This window comes from Chlorocebus sabaeus, chromosome 19 (genome assembly GCF_047675955.1).
Source record: "Chlorocebus sabaeus isolate Y175 chromosome 19, mChlSab1.0.hap1, whole genome shotgun sequence".
Taxonomy (NCBI): domain Eukaryota; kingdom Metazoa; phylum Chordata; class Mammalia; order Primates; family Cercopithecidae; genus Chlorocebus; species Chlorocebus sabaeus.
In genome coordinates, this window is record NC_132922.1 from 4,173,143 (window position 1) to 4,186,902 (window position 13,760).

A 13,760-nucleotide genomic window follows, 5' to 3' on the forward strand; every position below is an offset into this window, starting at 1 on the left:
CTGCTGGCAGGATCAGGGGTTTCTCCTCTGAGGTGTGAGCTCCAGGGACGGGGCCAGGAACTCAGTCTGGCGGGGTCAGCTCACCCCGTACTCAAAGATCTGTCCTGGGCAATGAAGGATCCCAGGGCCTAACATCCACAATGTGTAATTAAAGAGCAGGCGGGTGTTCATGGGGCAATGCAGGTGATGGAGAAACACGGATTGGGGGCCAACTTCGTTTTTTCCTAGGGAAATTCCGTGTAATACAGACACGCCACTGTCTCAGTGCCACCTGTCTTCATCTTCTGCCTGTCTGCTCCCTTCTGTAGGTCTGGGTCAGCCGCTCATGGTCATCACTTATTAAACACGTCACTCTAGGGCAGAACCAGACCAACCCAGTGTCTGGCCCTGGAAGTCTGATACGGTTTGGCTGTGTCCCCACCCAAATCTCATCTTGAATTCCCACATGTTGTAGGAGGGACCCGGTGGGAGGTAATTAAAACACGGGGGCAGGTCTCTCCTGTGCTGTTCTTGTGATCGTGAAGGAGTCTCACGAGATCTGACGGTTTTATAAGGAGGAGTTTCCCTGCACAAGCTCTCTCTTTGCCTGCTGCCATCCATGTAAGATGTGACTTGCTCCTCCTTGCCTTCCTCCATGATTGCCAGGCCTCCCCAGCCATGTGGAACTGTAAGTCCATTAAACCTCTTTTGTTTGTAAAGTGCCCAGTCTCAGGTGTGTCTTTATCAGCAGCGTGAAAACAGACGAATACAGAGTTTATCTTTTCACCACCGGAGAAACTGTAAAAGCGGAGTTTAACAGGCCTGAGTCAAGAACCACACCCACAGGCCCAGGTCCTAAGGGGCAAGTCCAGAAACTTCGAGTCAACCCCACACCTAAGCCTGTCTCCATCTGACCTCAAAAGGACACCCTCACCAGCAGGCAGCTGGCAGCTCCCCAGACCCCTCTGCTTCCAGAAGACTTCAATGGTAAGGAAGGTTTTCCTCACTCTGAATCACCCAGGACAGCCACCTAGAAACTTCCCTTCCCCTCCAGGACCCCTCCATTAAAGCTGTGCATTCAGAGGAAGCCCTGCAGGCCTCAGGAAGCAGATGGCTGGCCCCTCCTGCCAGCTTCTTCGAGAAGACCTCCCATGGCCTAAGGGCCGGCCACTCTGAACTCTGATCCCTGTATGTGATCAGGAAAGGGAGCTTCCAGGAGCATCAGGGGCTCAGGAGGAAAAGGCACCTTCTCTCCAAGTCACACTCTTGGGGAACCACTGCCACTGCCCATCTGAGTGCATCTGCCGGGAATCCACCCGTGTCTGGCGCTGAGTGCATCTGCCAGGAATCCTCCCAGAGTTGGGGCATGGTAGCCTAGGGAAGCACCCTCCAGCTCAGCCGGGAGGCATCTGCAGCCCTCACCAGCAACACAGGAAGAAGAAAGGCAGTCACGAGGGCTCCCCTACACAGCCTAGCAACCGGGAAGCCCCCAGGAAGAGAAGCTCCCTGGGCCCCAAGGTCCTCAGAAGCACTTCCCCTCCAAAATCCAAATTCTGCAACACATTGCCCTTGCGTAGAGGCTGTGTGTGCACCTCACAACCCTGGGGAATCTCACCTCCCAGAGCCTGCGCACGGCAGGTGACAAGTGACCAACAGATGCACACGCGTGCACGGCAACCGCGCTCAAAAAGCACTAGCAACCGAAATGCATTTGGGGCTACATAAAAATGCATGATGCTTTTAATTTATTTATGTGCTTCTTTAACAAATTTAGGCTCCTGCCTTCAGCCACGAGCCAAAATCCATTTCAACTTCACAGTCTTCATCCTGTGTCACTTTCTTGAAGGAAAATGTACTCTTCAGGATTTAATCATCAGAGAAGGCTGCGGCATACTTGGGCCATTTCCTCTCCTCTGTGAAGAATAATACTCTGCTTTCTGAGAGAAGGTACTATAGATAATGGAGTGGAATTTTAACACTGACCACTTAGCTGTTTTACAGGTGGGGGAGCTGAGGCCCCAGACGGGTAAATGTCCACAGTCACCTGCTAACCAGTGCCTGAGTCAAGGATTAGAATTGGGTCCTGACTCCTAACACAGCTCTCCACGCCAGCACTCCCTCCTGCAGGTCAGGAGAGGCAGGGATGGCCACAGCAGCACACAGATGTCAGCTTAGTGGCAACCAGAATATGCCCGTGGGTCCCCAGATTACATAATGTCCTTTCTTACATTCTATATCCTTCTGGGGACTAAGATGGGTGTGAGAATGGGACAGTGCACAGGTTCTGCTGGGCAAACTCCAACTAATCTGCAATTAATCCCTCCATTCACCAAGCTCCCACTATACCAAAGACATCATGCTTGGGGTACAAAAACAAGCTCATCCCATATCCTCCAGGTGCAGACAGCCTGCTAAGAACTACCTGTAACTACTAACATCCTGTACTCCTGGAGACAGTACAACTGTCCATCAACAGGGAATAAGCAAGGCCAGGAACAGTGGCTCACACCTGTAATAAACTTTGAGAGGCTGAGGCGGATGGATGGCTTGAGTCCAGGAGTTCAAGATCAGCCTGGGCAACATGGTGAAGCCCCGTCTCCACACACATACACACAAAAAGCCAGGAGGCTTTTTTGCTACTCAGGAGGCTGAGGTGGGAGGATTGCTTGAGCCTGGGAGGACGAGGCTGCAGTGAGCCAGGATCATGCTACTGCACTCCAGCCTGAGTGATAGAATGAGCCTGTTTCAAAAACAAAACAAAGTAAAAAAAAAAACAAAAAAAAACAGGGAACAAGTAGACAAGTGGATGAAGCCACGCTACAGTCACACTGTGGACATAAATGTAACCTGGAACAGGGACAGGTGTAACCCAGAACAGGGACAGGTGTAACCCGGAACAGGGACAGGTGTAACCCAGAGCAGAGACAGGTGTAACCCGAGACAGGGACAAGTGTAACATGGGACAGGTGTAACCCAGAAAAGGGATGCATGTAACCCAGGACAGGGACAAGTACAACCCAGGACAGGGACAGGTATGACCCAGAACCAGGATAGGTGTAACCCAGGATAGGGACAGGTGTAACATGGGACAGCTGTAACCCAGAAAAAGGATGGGTGTAACATGGAACAGGGACAGATGTAACATGGAACAGGGACAGGTGTGACTGGGGACAGGGACAGGTATAACACGGAACAGGGACAGGTGTAACTGGGGACAGGGACAGGTGTAACTGGGGACAGGGACAGGTATAACATGGAACAGGGACAGGTGTAACCTGGAACAGGGGCAGGTGTAACACAGAACAGGGACAGGTGTAACCTGGAACAGGGGCAGGTCCAGAACAGGGACAGATGTAACATGGGAACAGGGACAGCTGTAACACAGAACAGGGGCAGGTGTAACCTGGAACAGGGATTATCTCTGTGTACCATTTTGGAGTGACCTACAGGATATAATGTGAGTGTGCAGAAAGTGTGAGCACCCTAACATTTATCTAAGCAGGAAGGTAAGAATCAATATAGATGCTCATGCTTATAAAAAATTTCAGTTGGAAGAATACAGTGTAAAATTAGAAGGAAACTGGTTATCTACAGGGGAAGAAAGGAAATGGGGGCGGGGTGCAAGAAGAGAAACTCGACTTCTCTGAATATACCTTGACTTTGGAACCATGGAAACGATTTTAGATAGCTGTACGAATAAATTTAATTTAAAAAAGAAGTCTCTACATCATGCATCATGGGACAAAATGGCATCATGTACCCGCCGACGTGACATAAGGACACACCAGCATGTCCGTGGCCCCCGGACACAATCGCATGACCTGAGTCTCTTCATGAGGAAACACGGCCAACCCACATTGAGGACAGTCTGCAAAATAACTGACCTGTGCTCTTCAAAAATGTCAACATCAGGAAACAAAGAAAGAACTGCTCCAGGTGAAAGGAGACAAAAGAGGCATGAAACTATCGCAACTCAGAACTGTCTTTTCCTACAAAGGACATTACTAGACAATAGTGAGGTAGGAATAAGATCTCAGACCAGATAATAGCATTGTATCAGTGTTAATTTCATGATTTTGATAACTGTCCTGTAGTTAGGTAAGAGAATATCCTTGCTTTTTGGAAACACGACAAAAGTTTTTAGCACTCAGGGGTATTGTGTCTGCAACCGACCACCAAGCAGCTCAGAAAAAAAGAATACCTGGATGGATAGATGGATGGATGGATGGACGGATGGATGGATGGATAAACGGATGGATGGACAGATGGATAGATGGATGGATGGATGGATGGATGGATGGATGGATGGATGGAGAGATGGATCCATGAATGGATAAATGGATGGATAAATGGATAAATGGATGGATGGATAGATGGATAGATGGATGGATGGATGGACGGATGGATAAATGGATAAACGGATGGATGGACAGATGGATAGATGGATGGATGGATGGATGGATGGATGGACGGATGGATAGATGGATAAACGGATGGATGGACAGATGGATCCATGGATGGATGGATGGATGGATAGATGGATAAACAGATGGATGGACAGATGGATAGATGGACGGATGGATGGATGGATGGATGGATGGATGGATGGATGGATGGAGAGATGGATCCATGAATGGATAAATGGATGGATAAATGGATAAATGGATGGATGGATAGATGGATAGACAGATGGATGGATGGACGGATGGACAGACAGATGGACGGATGGACAGATGGATGGATGGATGGATGGATAGATGGATAGACAGATGGATGGATGGATGGATGGACGGATGGACAGACAGATGGACGGATGGACAGATGGATGGATGGATGCATGGATGCATGGATGGGTGGATGGATGGATGGATGGACAGATGGATCCATGGATGGATGGATGGATGGATGGATGGATAGATGATGGATAAATGGATGGATAAATGGATAAATGGATGGATGGATGGATGGATGGATGTGTGGGTGGATGGATGGATGGATGGATAAATGGATGGATGGATGGATGGATAAATGGATGGATGGATGGATGGATGGATGGATGGATGGATGGATGGATGGATCTATGAATGGATAAATAGATGGATGGATGGAAAGACAGATAAGAGAGGGAGACAGAAAAATGTGGTAAAATATTAACCTTTGGGGAATAACTAGATGAAAAATATACAAGAATTCTTTGTATTATTTTTGTAACTTTCCTGTAAGTCTGAAATCATGTCAAAATTTAAAAGAAAAAAAAGCCATCTCTAGAAATCTAAGGTGAAAAGAAACAAATGCACCCAACTCTGTACTGACTTGATAACACAGCCACAAAGGAAGGAAAAAGTCTTGCCAGTGACTGTCGAACACCACAACCTGTACCCTTCTAGTGGAACATGTCCTAAGGACAAAAGAACTAGAAACAAATACAGACCGCATTGAGTAATCCTGGTGATATTTTATTTTGAGATTGTGTGTATTATCAAGGGATCAAACAAATGAGTAATGCTGATGATATTCACTGAGAACCAAGATTTCAGCAAAAGAAAGATACAATAAAAGTCCAATGAGGTTAAACAGGCACTTAGGAGTCCTGGATGTGAATTCCCATAGAATTATCTGTATGAACTCCTGAGGCCCATGCCCTGTCCACTGAGAAGGTCCAGACACAGCAGGTCACCAGCGGCCATCAATGCCCCAGGATCCCCATGGAGTGTGTCAGTGTCCGCTTCCGCCAAAAGGAACCAGGACTTTATTTCAGAAATGGTCAATTCCAGGACTGGTGATGAGCCTGGGATAGCTGGTCACACCAAAAAGCAAGGAATCTCTCAGAGACAACTGGGTTGTGTCAAAAGGACTCTCAGAAGCCAACTGAAAGAGGCCCAGAGGCAGAACCATTTGAGCATTAATCAGATACGAACCACAATTATCAAAACACGCCACATATGTTTACATTCACTGTCCCATGAGAATCCCAAAAACCCCAGGAGAGCCCAACACCCTCACTGGTGGCTGTTCTCAGAAGAGAATGCAACTTATTATTCTGAAAACTGGAAAACGAGGGGGGACTCCAACCATGCACTCTGCCCCTCGTCTATGAACTACTCCTCGGCGGAGCCAAACGGCAGACAAAGGGAAGTTTGTTTTCAGAAATGTGTCAGCTAACAAATGGAAAGGGAATGGCGGAAGTAGAAAATGACCATTCTGCAACCTCTAATGAAATGATGGCTCCGAGCAACAATCATCAAAGCTGTGACACTGAACAGAGACTGCCTCATGGAAGCACACAGCACCACCAACAGAGGGATCGTCCCCCGAGGGTCACCCAACCCCGTTGCGACCAGGAAGCACAGGGTATGGACCATGTTAGGCCACCTTCAGCAGAGTCCACAGCAGAGACTGTCCAGCAGGTGACCTGGTCCACCAAGGACCAAAAGTGTGATGCGAGAACCTGCAGGGCCAAGACTGGCGAGAGACACCACCAAGCACAACACACCAACCTCATCTGACTCTTCATTCAGAGAGAGCTGCAAAGCAATCTGAGACCTCCTCAGGGAAATTTATTTCCTTCCTTCCTTCCTTCCTTATTTATTTATTTATTTATGTAGAGATGGGGTCGGGTGCAGTGGCTCACGCCTGTAATTCTGACACTTTGGAAGGCCGAGGCAGGTGGATCACCTGAGGTCAACAGTTCGAGACCAGCCCGGCCAACATGGTGAAACCCCGTCTCCATTAAAAATACAAAAATTACCCAGGCATGGTGGTGGGCTACTCAGGAGGCTACTCAGGAGGGTGAGGCCAGAGAATCGCTTGAACCCAGCAGGCAGAGGTTACAGTGCGCCGAGATCACACCACTGCACTCCAGACTAAGTGACAGTGAGACTCCATCTCTAAATAAACAAATAAAATAAAATAAAATAAAAATATTAAGAGATGGGGTCTCACTCTGTCATCCAGGCTGGAGTGCAATGGCTCATTCCCTATCAGGGAAATTTGAACCTAAATTGGACAGCTGATGGTATTAACGAAAAGCTGTTTGCTTTTTTCAGTTGTGATATTAGACTTGTGGCTTTTGTTTTTAAAACACATTGGGCTACCCACTGAAATATTTACAGCTGAAATGAGAGGATGCTGGCTGGGATTTGCTCCAAAACATCAGCGGCGGGGCTGGGGGGTGCGGTGACGGGGAGTGCATAGGGGGCAGGGAGAGGGCGTGTCAGGGAAGCTGCCTGGTCTGGAATCTTGTTGTGGCTAATGCTGGGTTTCAACCAGGGAGGCCCACTACACTCTGCTCCATTTCTGGATACATTTGAAATTTTCCGTAATTAAAAAAGAATCCCTGTGCTCACCACCCCACAGGCTGTCAGAGTTGAACCCAACACTTTTACTTCATGAGCTACCAAGGGGTAAAAGGAGATGCTCCTTTGGCAAATGCTGAGGACACAGTCACAAGTGCTGGTCCATGGACGCCAGCAGCTCTGTTCATGACCAGGTGGCCTCATTTCCTCCGGGATCTGCTTGTCCCCAGAGAGGCAGCCCTGTGGGTTCTGCTGTCTCCATTTTGCAACTTCGTATCAACAAAGTCTCAAAGTGAATGTGCGTGGACAGGCGTCCCTCCACCCCTCCACCCCACATGCCAGCTCGCCCCTTCTCCTGAAGCTTTCCGGGCCCCAGCAGAGGGTCCCTGTTGATGTTCACAGATCCTTCCCCTGCGCCAAGAGCACCTGCTCCCTGAAAGTGAAACGCTGACCCCCTGCCCCGTGACTGAAAAACCATCAATATTCAACCCCTTTGACTCACAGAAAGGCAGTTCGCCAGGTTCAGCGGACAAGGCAGCCTCTGGGGGTTAACGACTTAACTAGGGTCTGCCGAGCGATGCTCTCCGGGCCACACAGCACACCCTCCACGCACAGGCCCCGTTAGACAGTCAACCAAGGGTCAGCCCCCTGCTGCCACCACCCAGGGAGAGCCCAGCTTCTCCATTCTCAGAGCTCCATCAACTCCAGCAGAGCCACCACTGCAAACCGGCGAGGTTGCAGGCGGCAGGTCACTAGGATGGTCATCGGGAGGACTGAACCCTGTCAGCAGCCCACGGGGCCCAGCTCCTCTCTGCCCAGGCTGGCTCTATGCAACCTAAGACTCGTGGGTAGACTGAGTCGCTCCACGGCACAGCCACAACGTGTCACCAGAGCTGTCCTCAGAACGACCAACGTCCAGTCCTCAGGGGCCTGAAAAAGCTGTCAGAGTACAGATGGACATACACATGTGCACACACACGGTTAATACTGCCACACATGGGCACACACAGGGTTAACTAGCACTGCACACCCGCACATGCACGCATAGGGTTAACTACCACTGCACACGTGCACACACAGGGTTGACCACTGCCACACACGTGCATGCACGCACAGGGTTAACCACCACTGCACACATGCACACGCACGCACACATAGGGTTAACTACCACTGCCTATATACACATGGTTAACTACTACCACGGTTAACTACTCATACGCATACGCAGAGTTAACCACCGCTGTACATAGAGACACACATACACACACACTCATGCACACACCATTAACCATGGCCACACAAACATGAGCACACAGAGCTCATTACGCCGTCTAAGCACACACACGGTCCAGTGCCACACACACACAGGCTCACTATCATGCTCTCGCCTGTTGCCAGGTGAACCCACAAGGCCGTGTGGACCGGCCTTGACATGAGAGCACTGGTAACCACGGACGGGGCACCCAGACGACAGCCCTTCTGGCAAAGGCACCGACTGTCTGGTCCAGAGCATGGAAGAGACCCCTGCTGGGCACGACACCCAGACGGGAGTGACCTACCCACTCGGGTCCTAAGCCCCTGCCTGTCACAAACGGGGGCTCCATGTGGTTCACAAGTGACTGGCTCTGGACACACAGGAGTGTAATAACAAGAATTCCACCATAGTGTCAGCTGTGAAAACCACACGCAGCGGGGTTGCTGGCAGAAACTCTGGGGCTCATCTGCCTGGTGCTGTCTTACTGGTAAGTGGCCCCTTACTAGTGAGATGTCACCTCACAGCAGGGTGACTTCAGTGAATCCTCTGTGCCTCAGTTTCCACATCTGGACAACAGGGAGGACACAGGTGGGGAGAGAGGCTCAAGAGCGATACACCAAGTGGGGCCAGGCCTGCGAGCCCCTCCTATGAGAATCTCTGCCATTCTCACTGCTGCAGAGCCCAAAGCCCAGCAAGCCAGACACGCCTGGCCAAGGCCAGGGGACACCACAGCCCACTGCCCCACCTCCCTCCTGGACACACAAACCAACCAGAACAAACGAAGATTTCAGAGTCCTTCCAAAAACTCTGAAAAAGTCTGAGCTACCCATTGGGAACGCAAGGGACCCGTTCACTGAAATAATTACAATTTTCTCAGAACATTTCACTCCTCTTCCCCTGAGACTCCTTTACCCCACAGGGGAAAGGCCCCCATGCCCCCAGCCCCTGCAGAGCAACCTTGAGTGCCAGCTTAGCAGGGCCGCAAGGGAGGCTCAAACGCAGGGGCAGAGGCTGTGCCGGGACCACCCAGCCCAAAGAGCCACGCCGGAGCCACAGCTGCCCGGGGCTCGCGTCCAGCAATGGAGCTGGCACGGGTCTTCATCAGACCCAGCTCCTGGGCAAGACAACATCCCTCATCTCAGCCACCCCTGACCCAGCTTGTCCCATCCCCTCCAAGCGCTTTCTGGTACTCACGTAAGAAGTGTTTTTCCAATAAGGCAATTTCCAGGTGACCTTTGATCTCATTCAGTCGATCAAACTCTGTCCGGTTAAAGTCTTGGACTCCTGTGGCCATGATGAGGGTCCCTGGACCAGCCTAGAAGAAAAACACCGAATGCTCAGAGAGGCCACCTGTGGCACCCTGGGTCTGCACCACTCGGTTCCCCCAGAAGTGCCCGGGGCCCCAGGATGGCAGCAGTGGCATGGGAAAGGGACCAGCAGCTGCAGTCTCTGGACATGGGGATGATGCAACAGTCAGATGGGGCGATGGAGCCCTCAGCATAAGACCTGTGCCTGTCCACCCAGCCTACTCTGCTAGGGGCAGGGATAGCTCAGACAACGTGGATGTCCTCAGAGCCCCTGTAAGGCTGACTTTAAGAAACATTTTAAAAATGGAAACTGGAGGAGTGGTGCTTCGTCTCTTGATGGTTGTGATTCTGATCTCCTCGGGCTGCAGACAGAAGAAAACCCTGGAATTGTGCTGGCCCCGTGTGTCCGGCTGGCCATGCCAAAGCCAGGCCCTCACATCTGAGTGGAGGCCGGGGGGGTGCCTCCAAGAGCCACACTGAGTAGATCGGAGAGACCGGCCCCCAGGCAGAAGGGTCTGCTGGAACTGAGGTGAGCAAACTCCAAACAGGGGCCTCGTCATCCTGTCTGCTCCACGAACACCGCACTTCACAGCCCCAGCGAGCCACAGCAAACTCCAAACAGGGGCCTCGTCATCCAGTCTGCTCCACGAAAACCCCAGCTCACAGCCCCAGTGAGCCAGGATGGGCTCGAGTTACAGGCCACCGCTGCTGGATGCCTGGAGCCCAGGGGCTGGGCACAGGCGGCCACTCCACATCTTGCTGATGGGACAGAAAGCAGGGACCACGCCCGGCACAGCCAGCCCTGCCTGGGCCCCACACTGGACACCACACAGTCACCCTCCATGTTGCATCCTGCCAAGGATCTGGTGAGAGACAGCACACGAGTGAGTGCCCCACCACAGGAGGGCAGGGACCCGATTTCTCCACCTGGGTCCCCAGACCTCCTCCTCCACAGCCAGGTAATGGATGTGCAGCTTCGACGGGGCCGCCCGGAGCAGCACTGCAATGGCTCCTTACACATGTATCACCCACGCTGTGGCCATAGCCCAGGAAGAAGGCGCTGGCTTCAGAAACCAACAGCTTCTGGGCGGGGCACTCTGGTTGTAGCTGCCCTGTTCTGGGTGCCCGACCTCCCACACTTTCAGCTACTCAGCTGCTGGGCAAGAGTTCCAGGGGGTGAGCGGAGGCAAGATGATTCCATCTGTCCTGCCCGCTGGAGGGACCCTGTGGGTGCTGCTTGGGGTCTATCCCAGCACTGACAGATGAGGACCACGGGATGTCTGCTCCGGGAGGCCAGCGGAGCCCAGGTGCTGGGAGCTGGGATCCCACAAGCACCCGTCCAGGACAGAAACTCCAAAAGAGTCCCGCGGAGGTCACATAGCCCCACCTGTGCTTCAGCTGACGCAGCAGCGGACATGGGTCTGGGGCTCCAAGCTGACCCTGGAAGCTCACGACACAGGTGCCAACAGACTAGGACCCCAGCTGGGGCCCCAGGACAGACACCGGGGGCTAAACATCCCCATGAAGGTGGCTCTGACATAGGCAGCCTGGAAAAGGTTCACCTCAGTGGGCAGGGGCCTGGGTGCCCCCACACGCAGCCAGGAGGAGGCACACTGCAAAGCCTGCAGCCAAACCCCCTGCACTGCCCTGGGCTGTTTCTCTCCAGTCCTCACCTTTCAGACACAGACCCCCGGCGTTTCAGACAGAATGAGAACATGCCTAGGACCTGCTCCAGAGTCATACAGTGGCCGGGGGCAGGGCCAGGGAGGACACGGCCACCCAGGACAGGAGTGGCCAGGGATCGGGACAGGGAGGACACAGCCACCCAGGACAGGAGTGGCCGGGGTGGGGGGCAGGGAGGACACGGCTCCCCAGCACAGGAGTAGCCAGGGGTGGTACCAACCATGAAGGGACAAAGGGCACTTGGGCTCCCAGCCCGCTGCTTTCTAGTTCAAGTGTGTCAGATATTTTGGATGTTTTCTATTATGATTTCTCTTTTTTTTGGGGGGGGGACGGTGAAGTCTCACTCTATCGCCCAGGCTGGAGTGCAGTGATGTGATCTCGGCTCACTGCAACCTCCACCTCCCAGATTCAAGCGATTCTCCTGCCTTAGCCTCCCAAGTAGCTGGGATTACAGGCGCCTGCCACCATACCCGGCTAATTTTTTTTGTATTTTTAGTAGAGATGGGGTTTCACCATGTTGCCCAGGCTGGTCTTGAACTCCTAGCCTCAGGTGATCCACCTGCCTTGGCCTCCCAAAGTGCTGGGATTTCAGGCGTGAGTCACTGTGCCCAGCCCATTATGAATACTTTTAAAGATCTCAAACACAGAAACTGCGGACCACGCGCTACGTGCTTGCCCCGACCCACTTGCCCCCACGTGCCTCGGGCAGTTCTGGGACCCCTGACTGCGGACCGAGGACCAGGCTGGCACCTGGCTCCTGCCTTTGCCCCTTCTCCTGCCATTCGCCCAACCTCGCTCCTGCATAGCTGGGCACGCCCTCTGCCCCTTCGCTGAGTCTGCCTTGGGCTGGCTTTTGGACATGCACACTGATCGCTTCCTCTCCTCTGTCTCCCCTTCCTTAGGTTTCTTATCTATGTAGCTTCCAGAAGTGTCTCGCCATTTTCCTTGCATTTGAGTCAAACCTAGCCACCCTGCCCCCAGCGGTTGCAAGGCAAGGTCAGAGACAGGAACGTGCCTGTCGCAAGGAGCAGGAGGTCATAAACACTGAGCTGAAATGAGGCCCAGCGGCCGGGAACCTCTGCAGCCTCGCTCCCCACCGAGGGAACCCGCCACGCTCCCCCTGCCCTCGGCAGGGCCCACCTGCAAGACATTTTCCAAATACTTTGCTTCCTCTTTCTGTTGACAATGCCTCCCTGCAGGTGCAGAGGACAGGTGTGTGCCTGCGGCCAGCGGGCCTGTTCACCCTCAACTGTCTGCTGAGAGCATGGGCACCCAAGGGTGAGCCTGGCCAGAGGGTGGCCCAGGAGTAACGTGGCCCACGCAGGATGCTGGAGGCCTGGCCTGGGAGACCTCAGTGCTTATCATGAATTTTCTAACCAGGGAGGTGGCCTAAACAACCACCAAGGACCCCAAGTCCCAGCCCCACGCTGAGGACAGAAAACACCCCCTGTACAGCCGGGACCCCCGGAGCCCACCCAGCCCGCCTCCTGCCTACACCCCATGGACACCCTGCTCGGAACTAGGGGTTGCCTTTCCCACAATGGATCCTTCCTGGGATCCTCTCAGGTGATGCTGGAGAGAAAGGACCCCTTTCCTCTTGGAGACAAGGCAGGCTGGGGTCCCCAGGAAGCCAGTGGCCTTGGCCGCCTCCACCTGGGGACTCCCATTGGCAGCAGTGGCAAGGACATCAACCCGTGGAGAAAGCAGAGCCGGCCAGAGCCCCCAGCTGCTGGGCTCCCGGGCCAGGAGCAGCCTTCATCACGCAGCCCCTGAAACAGCCCCACACAGCCAGCCCTTCCCTGGGGCAGACGTGAGCAAAGGCTGCCTGGAAGTCAGGGACGAAGACAGGGTGGGCATCTATGTCGCCTCATCCAAGTCCCCACCTTCACTAGGTGGGGGGCTCCCCAGGGAGGGCAGGACAGGGAGCCATACTTTAAAAAGCTCTACTGCCACGGGAAACGTCCCAGCGCCCCAACTCCAAACAGTACCCACCTGGGACAAGGAGGACAGACAATGCAGGCACTAAGGGCAGGGGAGGAAGGCCCACGGGCGGGCAGAGGGATGGAACCAGAGCAGCTGGGGGACCCCTGGCTTCTGAGGAGCCTGGGCTGTGGCACACTTTCGGGGAGGCCTGGGGAAAACAGTTGGATCGTGCCACCCTTTTCTAGCACGTCAGCCCGGGCAGGGCTGCTTCCCGGAGGCTGAGGAGTTGGAGAGGAGCTTGGAGGCTCCCATCTGCCT

The 13,760-nt window shown here is 53.2% G+C and overlaps 1 protein-coding gene across 3 annotated transcripts in view; it reads right to left on the reverse strand.

The window, feature by feature from the left end:
• Window positions 1-13,760, reverse strand: part of GRAMD4 (GRAM domain containing 4) — a 101,317-nt gene that overhangs the window by 34,302 nt on the left and 53,255 nt on the right. For all 3 annotated transcript variants that reach the window (XM_038007304.2, XM_073006582.1, XM_073006583.1), the window contains one exon: window positions 9,724-9,844. In XM_038007304.2, the coding sequence (XP_037863232.1) occupies window positions 9,724-9,844 (121 nt within the window). The remainder of the gene's footprint in view (window positions 1-9,723; window positions 9,845-13,760) is intronic.